Raw genomic sequence first — 19,794 nt, 5'->3', positions numbered from 1 at the left:
TACGAATATATGTTTGTTTGATCATACATATCGTAAAAAAAGAAAAACAGCTAGACATTTAAAATTTTTCATTATCGGCCATATCACCCAGAACATTCAATCACAAAAAATATTGTTGTTCTTATAATTTTGACTGTTTCATAATGGTTTGGTAGTGATTGTTCGATCAAGTGAAACGTTTTTTTTTAAATATAATAATTCTAGAAGATGAAATTGAAAATTTCGATGCGAACCATATGAATACATATAGATATAAGCACATCCGAGACGCACGATTTCGACTTGAATGAATTTTCAAAAAATCTCCAACAAAAATTCGAGCGAGTATAGAATAATTGCATACACATTTTCACCCTCTTGACATTTTCGCAAAAACTTTATAGTTTTGTAGTTACGCCATATTTTCTAGAAACGCTATTTTTTCGCAAAAAATGAGATAACTCTGGGAGAAAAAATCGCTCGCAACTTTTAAAAAGATGAAATTACGGATACTGCTTCCCCTCTACGTTTTTCATGGAAAATACCCTTGGAAGAATGATTTATAAAGCGTGCCCGCGATTTCCAAGGGCCGGAAAGAATTCAAAATTATTTTCTTAAAAGTGCAAAGCGAAGCTCCATGTGTCTTCTTCAAAATGTGAAATTGTGAAATTTCAATATCACTTTTTTGACTGAGCAATCTAACTTTTATAGTGCGTCAAGAAATTTCGATTGGCATGCCCATACTTTTGCCCTGTAGTGTAAATAAAATTTCGGTCATTCGCAATGAAAGGCGTTATCAATTATTATCACTAAAAAAATGCACATATTTTTTTTCTATAGAATCCAGCAAACACTTGCATCTTTTAAAAGTTTTCTCAAACAACGAATATGCCAAGTAAGTATTTTCCATGTTTGGCTCGAATTCGGCATAATAGATAAAAATATTTTCATTTCAATAAATTTCCCTTCTCAATTGCTCCTGTACCAAAGGCACGCTGAAATTTTCCCCATTCCATCCCATTGATACTCCATTCGGTTTTCTCGGGCAGGATCTTGGTTTGAATTTATTTGCTTTGTTCAGTATATTGTTTCGGAGCACCCATGACATTGTACCTCTTCCAAATTCAATGAGAATACAAAACGAATGTGACTTTTCATTCTCGGTAATGATTCTTCCAATTTTATAAACAAATTCCATAATTTTGCCTCGTCCATTACACAAATAAAAAAAATATGTCTCACTTTTTTCACTGCATGTTCTATCCGTTATTTTTTAGCTCCAGCTAGTTTTTTTATTTTCGTTCATCAGCGGCTAAAAATTCGGAGGAAAAACAAATGTTGACAATACAAGCTCTCCTTAATACGAAACTCTACATTACCGCGGATCATACTATCCCAGTGACCTCCAGACCAGAGTACAAAGAAAAGTGTGAAAATGTATAAAAGTAAAAAGAAAAGTGTGCAAATGATTCTGGACTGAACGCTCCTTCATTTTTATTTATAAACACAATACATTTAATGCTCGATACACGATGAACTCGGAATGTGATGCTTCTTGCTTTTTGAACAAAGAGCTACTTGGCAGTTGTGTCTCCAGCACGTAAAAGCCTTGGCATCGACACGTGTGCATGATATGACACAAAAACTGGGCATGATATTATGGTCATTATATCAAAAACGTGATGCTGTTGCTTACTCACTTATCAATTTTCACAGCGTATATAAACTCAGCGACTTTTTGAGACAGCAGTAGTTAGATACATTGAGTATTGAGAAACCGGAGTGGACGACACTGGCCGAGAATTCGACGATTCGCAGGCTGCTAAAGATTCATTCGTGTTTGAGATTCTATCGATTCGCAAGTAATTAAAATTGAAAATAATTGTATATTATCGAAAAATGTCAGCATTTGTATTTCGTTTTTAGAATGATGGGCGTCAAATTCTTTGAAATAGTTATACTATTCACAGTGATAGTGGACGTTATTTTGGCTTCAACTTATCCAAAAAAAAACGAAAATGAGAACGAATCTGATGGTAATTAATGATATACCGACTATACGCAGATTTTCTTTAATGAGGAAGTTTCCTGTTGTCGTATAAGTCAAGTCGTGTTGAGTACGAAGTATATATTCAACTTTTCAGCAATCGACGGATACCTTTTTCACAGAGCGCCATTAGTAAAGCCGTTTTTCAAAGTAAAAAAAATAAAAATCAAGAAATTGGGTAATTTGTCCAAAATCAAAGCTCTGGAATGTCAAAGGTTACGAAACGAGAAGATGCCAACGTTTAATAAACCGGAAGAATCAAAAAATGAATGTAATTCAAAAAGTTGTCGCAATGCAGGTACGTAAAAACGGAATGGTAGTGACCACAATTATTCGATTTCATTCTCTCACCTGTGGACAAACATTGGGCTAATAGACATGCAAGAAGTTCATAATCCATAATTTATGCAATTCAATTGCCAGCATTTCGGATCCTAACGAATATGGACCCTAACGTTGACCCTTGCGATCATTTTTATCGATTTTCATGCGGTGGCTTTCCTAAACGAATGGTCATACCTGGCTCTGAAACCAGTGTAAATATGTTGGGCGACCTTGATGAGGAGTTGAAGGCGCGAAAAAAAGAGATCATCGAAGCTGAAAGCAAACCCGGCGAACCCAAGTCTTTGAGACTTGTCAAGACTCTCTATAAGTCTTGTATGAACGAAGGTAAGTTTTAAGTTACTTTTGTTGCACGTGCTACGTAAAATGTTGTTACAAAAAGGTGATATTAACGAGCGAAAAAAAATTATAGCAGCGATCGAGGCCGAGGGACTTGGACCTCTTTATGCGACTTTGAACAAACTTGGTGGTTGGCCGGTTCTTAATGGTGGTTCATGGAACGATAGAGACTTCAATTGGACAAACTCTGTATACAAATTTCAAGATAGTGGATACCCTGTCGGCTATTTCATCAATTTCAGAATCCATGTAGATTTTAAAAACACCACAAAACGTGTTGTCTATGTATGTGTGTAATTTTCTTCAGATCATCGCTTTCGACGTGGATAAAGTGAAACAATTTCTATATTCTATTTTGCCGTTTATTAGCTTGATCAGGCAGATCTGGGACTATGTCGCGAACTTCTGTCAAAGGGTTTCGAAAATAAAGTCGTCGACGCTTATTACCGTTATATGGTGGACGTCGCCGTTATTCTTGGTGCTCCGAGAGATCGTGCCAAGAAAGAACTCAAAGAGTCATTGGGTTTCGAAATGAAACTTGCGAACGTGCGTATACTCTCATTAGCAGTGATTTGTCTTCCAACTTCTGAATAACTTAAACACAAAGCTCGCTACACTTGATCCATTAACTGATAAATTTCATCATTTTATAACATTAATGCCTGATTAGAATTATGCTAAAAGTCCGAATAGTCCAACACCAGAAGCGAGGGTATGAACTTCCACTTTTTAAAATATTTTAATAGATTTCATTGTCGAAAGAGAAACGTCGTAATACAACTCAACTGTACAATCCGATGACACTTGCGGAACTAACGACAAAATATCGAAGTATACCTTGGAAGGAATACTTCAGCAGATTGTTACCATCATCTGTCACCATTGAAGAAGACGATGTTGTAATTGTCGTCGCACCGAGTTACATTAGCGCTTTTGAGAAATTGATAATTGAGACTCCGAAAAGAGTTCAAGCAAATTACGTAATGTGGAGGGCTGTCAAGGGTACTGTCAAATACCTGAACGAAGTTTTACGTAAAAGGCAGATGGCCTACTATACAGAAATCAGCGGACGTCCGGAGAGTGAGCCAAGATGGAAAGAATGCCTTGGCATATTAGATTCTTCAGTGCTTTCGAAGAGCGTTAACGCTATGTATGGGCGACAATACTTCACCGAAGACGCTACGAAAAGTGCAGTCGAAATGATAACGGACGTCAGAGAACAATTGGCGAAAATTTTGAAAACGGTATGTCCGAACCAATTTACTGAGATAATTCAAAGATTTTAATTGTTAAATACTATAGTAACGTGTCATGGCCGTACTTTGTGTTGTTTTATATATATATTTTTTAATGGCACCTATGAATAGGTCGACTGGATGGATGAAAAAACACGTAGGAACGCCCTCGAGAAAGCAGCATCGATGTCCAGTTATGTTGCTTATCCCGATGATTTAAACGACGAGAGGCTCGAGAAGTTTTACAAAAATCTGGAACTCTCCGAAGGCAATTATTTCGAAAATCTTCAGAATCTAAATATATACAGAAGGAAATACGTGTGCAGTAAACTGCGCGAACCGGTCAATCAAACCGATGAGTTTTCACTAGCAAGCCCAGCCAATGCCTTTTATGGAGCTTCGGCGAACAGTATTCGTGAGTATTTATCTGCTCTTTTGAAGGAACATTGAATATGAAACATGGATCAATACACACAATGACGTATCTCGACAGAAACTCTCGCTGGTATTCTCCACGATAATTTCTTCAATAGCGATCTACCAAAATACATGAATTACGGTGCCATTGGGTCTATCATCGGTTATGAAATGACTCTTGGATTCGATGATAAAAATGGCAATCTCGTCGATCGGTGGGAGCCATCAACCGAAGAGAAATTTTTCAACCGCGCATTATTGTGCACAGCCGATCGATACGCAAATTATACCAATGAAGAGATTAACCTCAAAGTGAGTACCGTCTAATGTTGGTCCAAAAGACTCGGTAATAATAAAAAAAAAAGAAAAGGATTTTCAAATCAACTCAAACGAGTAGAGTACAACGGTAGACAATTGTTGTGTTGGCATAATGGCTAATACGATTTTTCCTTTTTTGGATTCCTCCAGTTAAACAGTATTATAAAAGGTGAAAATATCGTGGACAAGGGCGTATTCAAAGAAGCGTACCTCGCATACAATAGTTGGGCTAAGAGAAAAGGACCTGAAGCAAAGTTGCCCGGAATTGATAGGACGCCACAACAGATGTTCTGGATAAGTGCAGCGAACGTTTGGTGTTCAGCATCGAAACCGGAGGCGTTCCGAGTTTTGGATTCGTTGTCTAATATGTCCGAATTTGCGAAAGATTTCAATTGCCCTCTGGACTCCAAAATTAATCCTGAGAAAAAATGTCCCGATTGGTAAATATTTGACCTAAGCTCGTTCGATGCGGCTTGAAAAAGTTCTAAAATGACGATGACATTCGTTAAGGAGATGTTCTCCTCTTTTGTAAAACAACTTTGAGAACAATATCGCTGTATATTATACGATATAAGTGTACGATTATTCATGGATTTGAACATCATAACGATTTTATGGAAATATAAGCAAAATATTTGCGAACAACTTTTTAGCGATAAACAATGCTCTTTCGTTGAATTTAAATGACACTCCACAATCGATTCAAAACCAATAGCAAATTTTGTCAGTCCAAGAACGCGACATTTTTCAACCGATGCTAAAAAAACGTTCTGCTAATTCGATGTCCTTTTAGAAAACGTAGTATTAAGTTGTGAGTCGATGTAACCATAAATTACATAACAAATGTATAACATGCTTCGAGTGCACTATAATTTTTTTCATGTATTTTCTATTGCCTTCTAGAATGGCAATCGTATGAATATAATATTTCGTTTTCTTTTTTATAGAGATTGAAATTTAATTATACCGATAAAATGGAAGTGAATTGTATCTATTTCGCTTTGTATACTTTTTAAAATACAAAAAGAAACTCGAAAAATACGACTTCTTGCTTCGAACCGTACCGATCCCTCAATAAATCGCTGTAACCGCATGATTCCACCTCAGAATCAACTTCTCAACTCTTCTTATTAGCTCATTATGATTTACTGGCTACGAGAAAAAAAGATAAGTTGAATATAGAAATGGGAATGAAATATCAATTTTTTCAAGGCCCGTTATCTCTGCCGGTACTGTTAAACTTGAATTAAAACTAAATAAATGTACTTGTTTCTAGTTTTTTTACAGCATTCATGGTGTATTTCATTTTTTTGAATCGTACTCCGCTCCGCGGACAATCGCTCTTTCAGGATCATAACCTTACACGTCAACATGACGTACGACCCAAGTCTCGGATGTGCGTATCTATGTATTTATTAAGGAGGGTGGATCGCGATGATACAATGTTGCCATGCTAAAGCATCTTAAAAATATAAAGAATTTCAAAATGATAAGAATTTAATAAAATTTGGTAAATATATTCTTTAAAAATATATAAGACAATATAAATTTTTCAAGATTTTTCTACCACATAGCTCTCGAGTAATCGAACACTAAAGTTCACGTGTATAAGCATAGAGTTTACACATATACAGTTATACATCTCGTGCATAAGAATTTCGATTTGACGCTCAATTATTCGATAACCATGTGGTAAAAAAATTTGAAAAAAAATGTTATCACCAAATTTTATCAAATTGTGATTATTTTGATTTCGTTATCCACCTTCCTTAAATTCTCATAGAAATTTTTGATTCCGTAATTTATAGTTATTATATTAAAAAAAAAAAATCGCAATTGATCGACCAATCACTACCAAACGATTGTGAAACGATTACAGTCAAAATTATAAGAAAACGACGACATTTTTCAAGATTGAATGTTCTGGGTGATATAGCCAATGATAAAAAATGTCATTCTTTTTTTTACGATAACTATGAACAAACCAACATTTATTTGTCACCGTCAAATGGTTTCGAGTCGATTTGACCCTAATTAAACCTCGCGACTATGAAAATTGAAAAAAATTGTGGCTAACTTTGACGGAATTTTCAATTCCGTGGTTTAACATTATTGTGATTGAAATAACAAACGTTTTAATTGATCGAACAAACATCGTCAAACGATTGGCGTTGGAAAAAATTCACAAAGCCGAAATAGGGGGGGGGGGGGGGCTAAGTTTAAGTAGCCCGTTAAACTAACTGAAAAATGTTTCAGTAACTTTTCTCCAATGTTATTATTCCTTCTTCATCCAATCATACACAGCATATAATTATTGTTCAAAAAATGAATTCAGATTAAAGAAAGTAATATATCTTTGTGTAATACGGCACGTTTATATCTCTACCAGAAACAACTCTACCAAAATTCATTGACACCCTACGTAATATGACAGAAATTTTATATGGAGTAAATATGTTGCGTCGTATACATTTTTTAAAAATTATTTACTTCCATGGTACAGTTGTTTCGATTTATACATTCACCGATAGAAATATTCTGGTAAAATGTGCTTCTGGTATTAGAAATTGGTAAATTCTAGTATTGGAAAAATTGAATTTATTGTTCAAAGTGAGTTTTTACTTTGATCAGTAAATTTAACTTGACTTTTCACTTGTTTTTTTTCGTTATCAATGAATTTTTCGGTAGAAAAGTTTCTGGCAAAGATGCTAGTTTGTAATACGTTCGTTTTTTACCAGCCGAGAAAGTTACCATCCGTCGGTAATCCATGAGTGATGAGCCCAGCTCAATTGGTATCTGAAGTTCAAATGTGCGATTCCAACTTAAATTTATTAACTTAATTAATTCTTTGGTCAATTGTATTTTTCCTAACGTCTTGAAATTAACCAAATTAATTAGTGTCAATACCTAAAATTTCACTAACCCATAAACAATAAAAATATACCAAAAAACAAGTTGGTTCCGTGGTGTAGCGGTTATCACGTCTGCTTTACACGCAGAAGGTCGCCAGTTCGATCCCGGCCGGAACCACATAAATTTTTGTGTTTTCCGAGTCAATTAAAAAAGAAAACATTCAACAACCATTTATTGTTTCATTACGAGAGTAAATAAAAAATGAATAAACAAACCGTTAATTGATTTTAAATAAGCGAATGAAACATTTTATCGCGAGGCAATGGTATTCTTCGATGCGAGAGCGTGTGGGCGACCAATTTATATTCGCCAGAAATTATTATACTTTATACTCCCGCGGGGCTCGAGTGAGATGCAACGCTCTAAAAACACGGAGAGTTTCATACCCAAACAATTGATATTTTCATTAATTTATACACTACTTTCCATATTCTGTGACAATTTTGACCTTCGAACAACGCATTAAATTCGAGCGAATCACGCAGATGTTTCACGAGAAATATTCAGTTGAAATTTTATTTAATACTTTGAGTTACTTAAAAAATTTCAATGCTTCAACGTGTCCGAGTTCACGAGACCAATTTGACGTGGAAAGTATTATATTCCATTAAATCATCGCGTCCATATGTATACAGCATCCAGGATCGTTCGATTCATTTATCCGATAGTCCCGTCTCATGTGTGCTGCTGGATTCACTGCCCTCTTCGTGTACTGCAGGGCCCCGCGGAGATATTTTTTCATTTTTTATTTACGAAAGGATAGAGAGTCCCCCGGGGGTCCTGGGCATCCACGGAGACCGTAAACCTGTCGTTGGACATAATTGATTCTCTCTCGATTATCATTGCAGTTGCATTGCAGAACTAAACATATGTAGAAATATATTTATGTGCATAATAAAAGCATTTGCGGCTCCTCGCGTTTCCTCGTGAATTACAATAATAAATTGGAGTTCTGGAGGCCTGACCCTCAATTCGAATGGTGAAATAAAAAATTTATGCGCACCTTTTCAATTTTTTATTCCGGAACTTTCGATTTCTTGAGATCATAATTTATGATACCTACCGATTGAAATTTTATGGAAAATCTTCAATGATGACCCAACACGAATATTCACAAAATCAGTAACAAGTGCGAGAATAATTATTGAAAGAATGCGGGGTTTCGTGGAGAAACAAAAAACCAATGACGATTTTTTTCAGAATTTAATTTCTTGTTCTTCTTCGGTTTCATTTGAATGCATTGTTTTTTTTTTTTTTTTATTCCTCTTTCACCATCGACCATGATATTTTTACTTTACGAACTCACTGTTCACTGGCACAACAAAAATATTTCCGAGAGCCACATAAATAATGGGGAAGATACGAAGTGAGAAATATGGCAAGGGCGGAATTTTCTCGACGATTCTACAAGCTTTTTTCCTGCAGCGGTTGCAATGCGCTGTCGTTGCGCGGGGGTGGAGTGCACTGGTGAGAGAACGCGAAAAATCGATGAACGTGTGCAGCTTGCATCGGTGGACTTGTATTACGGGGGGAAATGAGGGTTCGAAGCGCGCAAGAGCCAAATGTGGTACACAGCACACCGCACGCTCTCGAGCTCAATGGGATGAGGCTTCGGTTTATGGGTTTCCATAAAAAAATATTCTCCAAGCTAAAGAGCTATGAAATAATACTAAAAACAAAGTAAATTAATAAAATCCCGAAACGTGCTTTGTCATTTTTTTTAAAAGCTTTTTGCGTTGAAAAATTTTCCTTAACCTTTCCGAGGTTCAGCACTTTGGTTTTCATAACAGCTTTCGTTAGGAAGCAACGAAAATGCAAGTGCATTGAAATTGAGTGTGGGAAAGGACGAAACAATTTCTTCCGTCTGCCATTGACGATCTCATTATCTTAATGGAATTTATCGGATTATAATAACATAATTATGGGAGTGAGGGCCCGTTTGATGTTGGCGTGGAACAAACGAGCCGGAACTGATCAAACAATGATCCTCGAGGTCGTCGCGAATATTTCCTCGTCTCTCTCTCTCTCTCTTTTTCTCTTTCTCTTTGGTAAACTCGACGCGCTAATTAACGTCGATCCTTTCGTGAGTGTTGCGAGCCTCCGGATCTCGTGTCTCTTGAGGGATTTCCTCCGCACATCTACTTTGGAAAATAATGATGGAACGAATGAGAGGTTAGGAGAGAAAGAGAAAGAGAGACCAGTTTTAATTCGACATGGGACCATTTTTCTCTCACTTTTAACGCCAAGATGTCAGGGACGTGACCTTTTCGTGTTTTACGTAAAAGCACTTCTTCGTCTCGACGAATTATTCACGCTCGTTTTTATCATTCGTCGAATAGCCTTTTGTGTTGCATGGAAAGTTCGCAAACAACTTCGTCGTACTTTTGACTCGGCTCGCTGTCACGTCGCATCACCAAGTTTTTATCATCTTCAAGCTATTTTATACGCAAATAGATCTCAAGCAATTATTCAATTTAAAGTTTTAAAATAGCTACCTTTCCTGCGGATACGCCGCTAGTAATCCTCTTCAGTGAAATTACGTTTACAAAAAAATTAGATGCCACACACTCATTCGAGAATGCTGTTGATAACAAAAGACTCGGAGGAGCCCGATTCTTCGTACTTCTCTCAACAGCGAACGCGCCTGTCTTTTGTTTTTGTTGACAGAATTTTGTTTCTCGTTGTTGCGAAGAGTTGTCGGGTTCAACGAATCGAGAAACCGTTAGAAATTACTGAAAATATTGTTCGACGAATATAGCACAGATCAAAAAATGTCACAACTTGAAAGACTTTTTCAGAGCTCGGATCGCGAGCACTCACGGAATATACGAGAGAATGTATTTTTTCAAAGCGTATTACAGGATTGTGGTTGATTTTTAATTCCCGAAAAAGGAACCCTGGGGAGCTCGGAAATGGCCACGGCACTGTAAGAAGCGCAGCAGCTAGGGAGAGCGAAGTGGTGGGGAGAAAAATGCCCGTGCGAGCTTGCCAAGCAGAAACCTCGTGTGGCTCGAGCGCTGCTGTCTCTTGGCCAGTTCAGCGTTGAGAATTTCTCCTCGGTTTAGTTGGTGCTCGGCGAGCGGCCGGTGTGCTCGTTGCGCGCGTGTTTTTATCTGTTTATTCGTGACAATTATTCCTTTTTGTCTCGTGTCAAAAAGCCGCTAAATAAAAGCATCGAAATTTCTACATTGAACGGAGAAGAAGCTTCCAAGGTGTGACAAAGTTAAATTCGCTCGAACGGACAAGCAACCAAACACAAATGTTTCGGTCGATCGTAATAGTCGAATTTCATTAATTTATCCATAAACTCGTACCCCGTCTACTTATTCGTACAACTTCGTAGTAAATAAATCAATAAAAATTGCGTCTCGTATGAATATTAAATTGACGTATAACGGAGCTTGGCCACTCGGCGGAGGTCAGCCGGAATGAAATTGACAAGATCTCAGTTTAGAAACATACGTCCATGCGTACACATGAATATTTTGTTGACGTCCTTGTCTCGATCAAATCAATCGCGTTCGATTAAAGATCATCTTACATGAAATATTGCATTCTTCGTGCGCAACACACATATATACACACACACACACACACTAAAAGACAACGTGCAAGTTTATTCGTGTCTCTGTAAATTAAAATATTAAAAATATTCGTAATTAGAACGACGTGATACGACGAGGCATCGAAAAATAGTGCATATTTATTATTTATTTTCCCGAGCAAGAGTTCAAGCAAAATCGGAACGACTTGGTTGATTATATAGTTGAGCGCACTCAAACGTGGTTACACAAACAAACCGTAATTATAGAGTTTGCACCAACTTTGAGATTTATTGTTCGCGCCAAATGATCGGCGAACTAATCGAGCCACCGGGAAAGTTGAATCGAACTTTGCATTGGTTAGCTTCTCCGCCGATTCTATCAACATATTCTATGTATGCGCGTACTGAATATTGATAGCGAGGATAATTAATTTTATAATTATTATTATTATACGTATGAATATGGTAATTATGAAATGGGGCATAATTAAATTAACGGGAACATTGTTAGATGGAATTTTTAGAAAATAATACGATTCGACGGTTTTCAGTTAAAATATACAATCAGTTGATTTAATTATTATTGCATAAATTATCGGTGAATTAATATTTTGGGTTTTTACTTACTTTTATCAAATTTATCGTTCATCTTACGTGGGACGAAAGGAGAAAAGTACTTTTCAAATGATGAAAAAAAAGTGAAACGCTTGAATCTAAAACGTGCACGAAGATTTGGCGAGTTGTGAACTCAGCCTACATTTCGTATCGAAAACTTGAAGCAACTATTTTTTTATTCCAATTAATCGCATTCTGGCCTCCTTTTTTTTTATCTTATCGAGAGTTATCAATCACTTTTTGATCTTCGTCTCTATCTCTCGCCCCTTTCTCCCTTCTTCGTTTTACACGATGAGACTATTTGAGTCTAAATAAACAGCTATGCAAACTAAACTCGCATGAAACTCCGAGAACTCGTTATAACCGTATTTACACTCGAGAGAACAGTGTCAGGCCCGGAAGAAAGAATACACTTTTACGTGATTCAAAACGTACTACAAATTAGGTACAAGCGATCCGGGCTTTATGGATACAACAGAATAGACCGTAAAAACTAACAAAAAGAAATTTTGTTACACACGTTCAGTTCGGTTTGCTCGATGAGTAAAAAAGTACTCTGAGCTGTCAAAATAGACTCGAAAAAAATGAATAAATCGATGAACGTCGCTGGAACTTTAGGTACACGAAAAAAAATGCAATCGAAGCAATAACATTTTTCAGTGAATATCAATCTTTACAGAGCCACTCGCAGGCCTTTCATCCAGGTTATTGAGTCTGAAGAGAAACAAAATAATAAATTCGGTCTACAGAATGAGAAGGAAGGAAGGATGATCGAGTCGAATACACGAATGGATCGAGTCCGAAGCGAGCGTTCGAAATCGACTTAATTAGAGAAAATAAAAATTCAACAGAGTCGTGATAAGTGCGGGAACGAATAAATAAAATAATTAAAAGTAAAAAGAAGCTGAGTTTATGAAACAATTCGGAGGACGAAAAATCGATCGTATCGTGAGAACGGAGCAGGTGTTTCAGTGATTTTAATTGGTGTCTCGGTGACTTCTATCGTTGGATTTTTCATTCGTTGGAGCGAGAGATTTCATTTTTTGCCTGGGAATTCTCACAGCGCTACTAATCTTCATGCTCGGTGTGCTAAAGCGGCGCTGGAAGCCATCAAAAAGGTGAGTCTACGATAAGGAATGATCAGTGAAAAAAATAAACGCGCCAGCGGCATTAAATACATTAAATAAGAGAAAGAAAAAAGCATCGTTTCTCAACCCGATTCGAGAGAGAATCGGTCAATTTTACATATTGAGAAACTCCTTTCCCAAGGATTATCTCCCGTTCTGATATCGCGTTTGCTTCGTTTTCTATATTCATGCCCTTCCATTTATTCAATTCCTCAGTAGACCTGTCTCCCCGGAATAAGCTTCTTCAGTCGATTTTCCTTTCTCCCGTAAACATTTCACCAACTTTTTCTCCAATCCCGCAGCCCCGAATCTGCCCAGAAATTCACAGCATGAAAACAGTGAAGAAACACACCTTCCAATCAATGCCAACGATAGCAAAACAACGAATCGAAGTTCTCGTCGAAATGTTCTCGTTCCACTGCATCTTGCCTTGGCTACGCGAACAGTGCGAGGATGAAAGACAGAGAGAGAGCGAGAGAGGGCAGGAAAGAGGCAAAGTTATGCGGAGGTGCGTCTAAGTTTAGACGTACGTTGAAGTCTTCGCGTGGCGCACGACTCGGAGACGTTTTACCCTAACACAAAAATACATCAAATTTTCATCGTCATCGCGATCATTATCATTACGACGACGATGATCTCGGGCCTCGTTCCGTGTATTCGTGTCTCGCCGTCTCCGTTCAACAATAAGAGTCGATACATATTCGTCTCGTTTTTGAGATGCGCTTTTGCCGAGGGCTCGAGCGAGCGGCGCGGCCAGGCGGAGGAGGGGGAGCGCCCACTTTATGTTCATTCGGTAATACACACGTTTAAAGAGACATTTAAATGACCGGTACAGTTACAACGGGAAGGATGAACCGAGAGAAAAAGAGGGAGTGAAAGAGATGAAATGCACTTCCTCGGGTCGGACTCCCCATTCATGAAGAGCGTCGATATTCCGACTGTCTGGGTCGCAGCCTCCGCATCTCTCTGTCACTCTCGCGATGCGCACATGGGCCGTTCCGTCCTCGTACAACTTTATTTTTATTGATGCGGAAACGCGCGGTCTTCGTGCCCTCTTTTTTACTGTTTTTTCTTCCGGCAATTATTTTCATGGGACGGCAGAGCTTCCCATGCGGAATGCGGCGAATGTTTACCAACTTTTCGGCGGAAGAAATTTCTCAACCGGGCTTTTTCTGCCGCTCTTTCATGCCGCGCTTCAACAGCTTTTTCATCGAGTTACAAAAAATAGCGAATAAATACCGCAACCGACTTTGCAATTTTTCACCGACAAGCATTCACACAAGTTTCCATTTTTTATCGCCAATTTCAAAAAGTTTGGAAATGCGAAGCTTTACCGAGCCCCCTCAGAGGTTTTAGCTCCGATTATAAATATCGACTATACTCGAGCTGCTTGAGTGGCACCAAAATTGGAAACGAAAAGGCCTTTGTATCCGTAGCCAGCTCTCTGCTCGCGTAAATCAACGGAGAGAAAGGAGCGGAGGTTCGAGGAAGCCTCTTGGCATCAAAGTTTGTATCGCTCGTGTGCGCTTTCGGACCTTGTGCACATAGGCCCCATGGGACGGGCTCGATGCAATTTATTTTCTACCTAAGACGTATGAAATAAATAAGTGAATTCGTGCGCGCAAGTGCAGAATTATTCATGCCTATTGATATATCTGTGTATTCGAATATGCAAATGTGCGTGTATCCGAGGCTTGTCGCAGGCCAAAAAACACCGTGTTCTTACTAATGGGAATTTACGTCACACAAAAGTGCTTTGTAGATGTACGAACACGTGACTCGCTCACAAGATCGATTGTGACTCGGAAACAATTATTAGTTTTTCCACATCCTCCGATGTAATCCGATGTAATTTCAGAGTTTCTGAAAAATGCATTCGAGGAGGGAACATCGAGCGGAATGACGAAAAAAGACAGCAGCCTGGAGATTATGGGGAATTTTTTCGCGCTTTTTCCCTGTGAATCCTTCCCGGTGTGCAGTTTCGTAAGAAACGAACGATCTCGACAACGTTCGCTTCCTCCGGTTGGACACTTTTTGAGCTCGAAAAATTCTCGGAGAATTTCATTTCCTCCTCAGCCGCGGTGCTTTGCGCTCTTTCATGCTTCTCTCATTCCGCACAGAGCCCGTCCGGGGGAAAAGTCTCCGGATACGTCCCACCGCCCATGCACTCTGGGAGCATAAAACGAGTATTGAGGTGGTTGAAATAAAAGATATGATTTTTCGTTATGTTTCACTTCTGAGCTCGCTTTCTCGAGAAAAAGCCTTGAGCTATTGATTTTCAAAGCTGCTCGCTTTTCGCTTTACAATCTCTTGGCAGTTTATACTTTTAATGAGAAAGGTTTTTTCGGTTGACGAACAATGGAAGTGGTTTTTTTTTCAGATATTCATTAAACCGTAGACACACGACACTGGTCTACTTCAAAACTTCGAAATTCCGTGCTTCAATGTGGCCATTTTTCTCTAATAGAACTTGATTTTTCAATTTTTTAAAGCACCGTAATCGACCAGTAAGGATTTGCTACCCCTAAAAAGTCTCGTTGTAAGATTAATTCCATACATCGATGGACGAAATAAAAACGGTTTGAAAATTCCAAGTGCACATTTGCAAATGTTGATGAATGAGAAAAATTGTCAAAAAGATATGGAATATCGACAAAAACGGTTTTTCTTTGTAAACTACTTCAGGAATTAATTCACGCGGAGGATGAGAGCAGAGGAGAAATCCGCGCGCGATTTTATAAATCGAGTACAAGGCACGAGAGATGCCGAATTACCCCTCTCGGATTCCAGGCGCGTTTGCGAACCGTTGAAAAATCCCCGAATAGGATTCTCGCTAAAAAATTCCCTCGTTCTCGAGCGACAGCGGATCGAGAAAAAGTAATGGCAACGGATTTTAGCCCCGATTCGCCCGCGGTACTGTTCGATTTTATAAAAAAAGGAGCAAACCGGGGTCAAGTAGAAAGTGAATTAATTTCGAGAATTTTTTGTCATCAGCTTCCTCGACGACATTTTTCCGCTCTATTTACTGCGTTGCTCGAACGATGCTGCTCGGATTAATGAATTTTGCAGCTTCCACGCTCTCTTCCAGCAGTTTTTTTCTCTCAGGATGCGAAAAAGAGTTTTTCTTTCTGCAGCATTATCTTGAGAAACTCGAGCAGCGAATCTTACAGATAATTGCCTGCGAGCCTCGAATTGCAATTAACTTTTCCATAACCGCGTGCAGAATCTGAAATCCTTCAGCCGGCAGCAGAAGCCATTGAAAGGGATAAAGAAACGGAATCGACGAGGAGATCCTGCGGAAGTGGAGGAAGTCGCATTCACAATATCCGGAAACAGGAAACGCCACTTCTTCGAGCTCGTACAGAATCGTCGATCGTGAATCGTGCCCGCGATGCACCTGCTCGGACGACTTCGTCGACTTCACTCGATCTTTCATTGCGCCCAGAGACACAAATGCATGAAAAATGCATTGACGCGTGGACGCACCTGCGTCGATGACATATTTTTTCCGTCCCCGGCTTGATCTCGAAGCTTCTAATTCGCGAGAGAGCTTCCATCGACTTTTGTGTTTCCAGTAGCACACTCGAAAGTGCATGGCTGGTGCACTTTCCCTCTCAAGAATCGACGATCAGAAGCCAAAAGTGGTCTAAAAAATGAATGAAATGATCTGAAAATAAAAAATGTTCTCAAACCGATACCGAAAGATCGTCAATCCTGAAAATTTTCGACAAAACATTCCTCGAAATAGTTACCGTCGCTTGTCATTACCGTCTAAAAATAAACGACGCTGTTAGTTTTTAAAATGAGTCGTTCAGTCGTTCGATTCGCTCGAAACAGGTGCAACGCGCTCTCCCGAATCACCCCATACACGGTCGTTAAAGAGTACATCGCAAGGTGTTTGAGCCGCGGGCTAATTGTTGTCGCGCACACGTATAGACCGTAAGAGAGATGAGGAGAGTTATTATCCACACGTGTGTATATAAAGGAGAGATGCACCGTGCAGTGTGCAGCCGTCATACATAATTTTATACGTATATATGCGTACGTGGTCGAGTGAAATTGCTGCACGTGCTGCTGCTGCTGCTGCTGCAGCAAAGTTGGTAAACCAACAGAGAACGGAGACAGAAACTTTCGTATTACTGCTCAAATGCATACTGTGCGGAATTGTGTATTAGGAGAAACATTAATTTCGCAGATAGATCGTGGACGACGCCAAGATCTCGTTATGAGCAAAGCAATTAATTCAGCTGGACTCTTTTTCCTACGAGGTTTCACTACGAATTTCTATGGGACATTTCGTTGCAGTGATACACGCCAGGAGATCCCAGTTTTCGAAGAGAGAATTCACATTTTTTAAGAGGCGTTTAAACATTTTTTCAAATTTTTCGTCTTCAATTGTGATTTTTTATTACCTATTTAGAATTGTTTTTTTTTAGTAGTTTAATCGTTTAGTAGTTTCATAACTGAACGTCAAAAGTTGAAAAAACTTTTAAATAGATGATAAAAAATATTGATTTCTCACAATTAAGGACCAAAAATGAAAAAAAAAAAAAAAAAAAAAAAAAAAAAACATTTAAACGATCCCAGTTTCAGATGGTTTTCTATTGTACTATATTTTCTCACAGAGATTATGAATTATGTTGCAATCGAGGCTGCTTATTATGGCGCTCCGAAATGAACCGTTTTCCGGTAGATTTAAGTGGATTTATATTTATAGCTGCGCCAAACACGCCCCGAGAGAATTGATCCATTAAATTATTCGATCGTTGATCGATCATAGAAATAGTAGAAGTTTAAGTTTCGTTGATAATTCACTTACGTTGGCTATTTTCTTCGACAGGAGCCAGATCTCCCGAGCTTCATAATCTTGTAAGCCTCTTAACTTGCTCTCGGTTTATAAATACAGAAGCAGATATTTTGTTTTAATAGGGACCCCTCATTGGAGGAGATAAAAGTGAATTTTCTCTTGTAACGTTTCGAGGGTGCATGTTCGGAGAACTGCGCATGGGATCGTGGCCAAAATTTAGGGGGCAGTGTGAAATAGGTTTTAATGTGTCGAGAACGAGAGGAATGAAAAATGCATGGGAAGCAATTTGTCTAAGGAAGTATCGAGTCCATAAACTCCCATTAAAAATGATTTTGGCCGCTGCATGTTTATCAATTTTTTCTACAAAAATGAAGATGGAAATAGAGGAATCGATCAGTCTCAAGGAATGTCTTCGGAAGGATCTTCGTAATGCAGTTGAATGAGAAGTTGCACGTCGCTCGAACTTTCGGGGCGTTGAAACTCCTTAATTACCGTGCATTTCGATATTCGGCCAATTTGTTGTTATCTCGCCTCTCCCTCGCTCCCTCTTCCCCCGTGTGTTTTGCTCCTCCAATTCCTTTTTCCCCTCCGCTGTTGTACGTTCCTCGTACAAATTAGTACATCGAGCTCGTCTCTCCGAACTTGAATTTATTATCCCCCGGGTGAATTAAACTTGCCGAGACAGTGTACGTGTGTTTGTGGCTTCTCGGCATTTTCCTTGCGCACATTACCATCACGCTCGATTAAATTAGAATGAGTCTGGTATAACGTGGCGCAAATGGGGGAAAAAGGACGAATAACAAAAATGCAACGCGAGTGATTCACCGCTTAGCAAAATCACGCTCTCTCCTTCCCTCTTTTCGCTCTCGTACGCACCGACATGGGAAATTCCACATGAAATCGATATCCCAGAGGGAGTGATGCCTCTATATTGCCCGAGAAAAGCGTCAAAATGACGTTCTTTTGAACTCAAAATTTCATTTTTTCGTCAATCGATAGAACATCATGAAATTTCTGTTGCTCAGGGAAATTGGAAGCTCGGTTTTTCATACCTGGCTTTATACTGGTTTTTTAAAGTTACTCTGGAGTCAGCCGCGCCGCAAATTCTGTTTTTCATACGCCTTCGCGAGCTATTATTTAACCAAAAGGGAAAACCTCAAAAATTCTCTTAGGCGGGACGAAAAGGTTGATGGTGCCTTGTTTCCTGATCGAATGCCGAGAAGTGAACAAAAATTCCTATGACGAAACCTACTGTAAATAATTTCAACAGAAAAATTCAGAAAAAATGTCACAAATCATGAAAAAACATTGTATTCAAAAAATATTCAAATCCGTAATTATTTTGTAAAGTGAAACAAAAAAATTCAAATGAAACGTGAGAAATGAAAAACCGAAAAATCCCGCTTGAAAACATTTCGGAAACCGATGCCCCGTTCTTCTCATCTTATTCTAACAAGCAAACCAATTGAAAATATTTGCCCTTTGAGTTACACGTGCAGCATTAGAATTTATTTAAGAATAAGGAAATAAGTGCATTCTCCCACGACGAATAAGTCAATTCTCGTAGAAAAAATGACAGCAAGAAGGAGAAGCGAGGGGGAGCGAGAAAGAAGTGTACAACTCAAGCGAGACGACAAGTCTTTCTCGGACGAGCAAACAGCCGGAAAACAAAATGTGTACGCCCCGATGATCCTCTCTTTTTTCTCTCTCTCTCTCTTTACCTGCAGAATAAAATACACGCTTGTTCTCAAAGTGCGGAGAGCCATGACTGCACGAGTTTGTAGACATTGCTTCGATTGTGATGTACTTCGAATACAAAACGAACAATAAATAACGTGAGACTGCTGGATTCGTGAGAAAGAGGCATATAGCAGGAGGTAGAGAACGAGAGAGAAGGAAAAGATATCGAGCGAGGAGGAATCGAGATTAATAAATGTAGAGGGATTTTCATATCAACTCGATCCCCCTTCGTTGCACGAGTTAAAAAAAAAAACTCTTTCGTTCCATTACAATTGTGATTCAAAGAACGAATCTATCGTTAAAAATGAAAAACTGCTCGCTCAATTCAGCAGGTAAAAATGACACTGAAGTTTGCAAGGTCGGAGTCCAAC

The 19,794-nt window shown here is 38.7% G+C and overlaps 2 protein-coding genes, 1 long non-coding RNA gene and 1 other non-coding gene across 9 annotated transcripts in view; 3 read left to right on the top strand and 1 right to left on the bottom strand.

The window, feature by feature from the left end:
- The first annotated feature begins 1,735 nt into the window (after positions 1-1,735).
- On the top strand, positions 1,736-5,716 carry LOC122410099 (neprilysin-2-like). Of its 2 annotated transcripts, none has more exons than XM_043418131.1 (10): positions 1,736-1,841; positions 1,906-2,015; positions 2,124-2,324; positions 2,450-2,695; positions 2,781-2,992; positions 3,077-3,253; positions 3,454-3,951; positions 4,075-4,357; positions 4,436-4,671; positions 4,828-5,716. In XM_043418131.1, exons 2-10 carry the CDS (start codon positions 1,907-1,909, stop codon positions 5,119-5,121), a joined length of 2,256 nt encoding a protein of 751 aa, XP_043274066.1. In that variant the 5' UTR covers positions 1,736-1,841; position 1,906; the 3' UTR covers positions 5,122-5,716. The 2 variants fall into 2 exon arrangements, with proteins under 2 accessions (XP_043274066.1, XP_043274067.1); XM_043418132.1 differs by having other exon boundaries at positions 1,741-1,841; positions 1,886-2,015.
- Positions 5,717-6,933: 1,217 nt separating this feature from the next.
- Positions 6,934-9,054, bottom strand: LOC122410103 (uncharacterized). Its single transcript, XR_006260851.1, has 2 exons — positions 8,594-9,054; positions 6,934-8,395 (listed from the first exon to the last, which is right to left on the bottom strand). It is a non-coding gene; the product is annotated as an uncharacterized lncRNA (long non-coding RNA).
- Positions 7,635-7,707, top strand: TRNAV-UAC (transfer RNA valine (anticodon UAC)). The gene has a single exon. It is a non-coding gene; the product is annotated as a tRNA-Val (tRNA).
- Positions 9,055-10,644: 1,590 nt separating the features above from the next.
- The window catches only part of LOC122408655 (uncharacterized), a 130,906-nt gene continuing 121,756 nt past the window's right edge, over positions 10,645-19,794 (top strand). For 4 of the 5 annotated variants that reach the window (XM_043415563.1, XM_043415562.1, XM_043415559.1 and 1 more), the window contains exons 1-2: positions 10,645-10,802; positions 12,429-12,867. In XM_043415563.1, the coding sequence (XP_043271498.1) occupies positions 12,827-12,867 (41 nt within the window). In that variant the 5' untranslated portion in view covers positions 10,645-10,802; positions 12,429-12,826. The remainder of the gene's footprint in view (positions 10,803-12,428; positions 12,868-19,794) is intronic. The other variant, XM_043415560.1, reaches the window with a different exon arrangement.

This window comes from Venturia canescens, chromosome 4 (assembly GCF_019457755.1).
Source record: "Venturia canescens isolate UGA chromosome 4, ASM1945775v1, whole genome shotgun sequence".
Taxonomy (NCBI): Eukaryota; Metazoa; Arthropoda; class Insecta; order Hymenoptera; family Ichneumonidae; genus Venturia; species Venturia canescens.
This window is presented reverse-complemented; position numbering and strand designations above follow the sequence as displayed.

Excerpts from the sequence above, each read along its gene's own strand:
- LOC122410099 (XM_043418131.1), top strand. The coding sequence starts at position 1,907 with ATGATGGGCGTCAAATTCTTTGAAATAGTTATACTATTCACAGTGATA. Across the intron at positions 2,696-2,780 it reads TAAGTCTTGTATGAACGAAG|CAGCGATCGAGGCCGAGGGA; the intron begins GTAAGTTTTAAG and ends AAAAAATTATAG. Across the intron at positions 3,254-3,453 it reads TCGAAATGAAACTTGCGAAC|ATTTCATTGTCGAAAGAGAA; the intron begins GTGCGTATACTC and ends ATATTTTAATAG.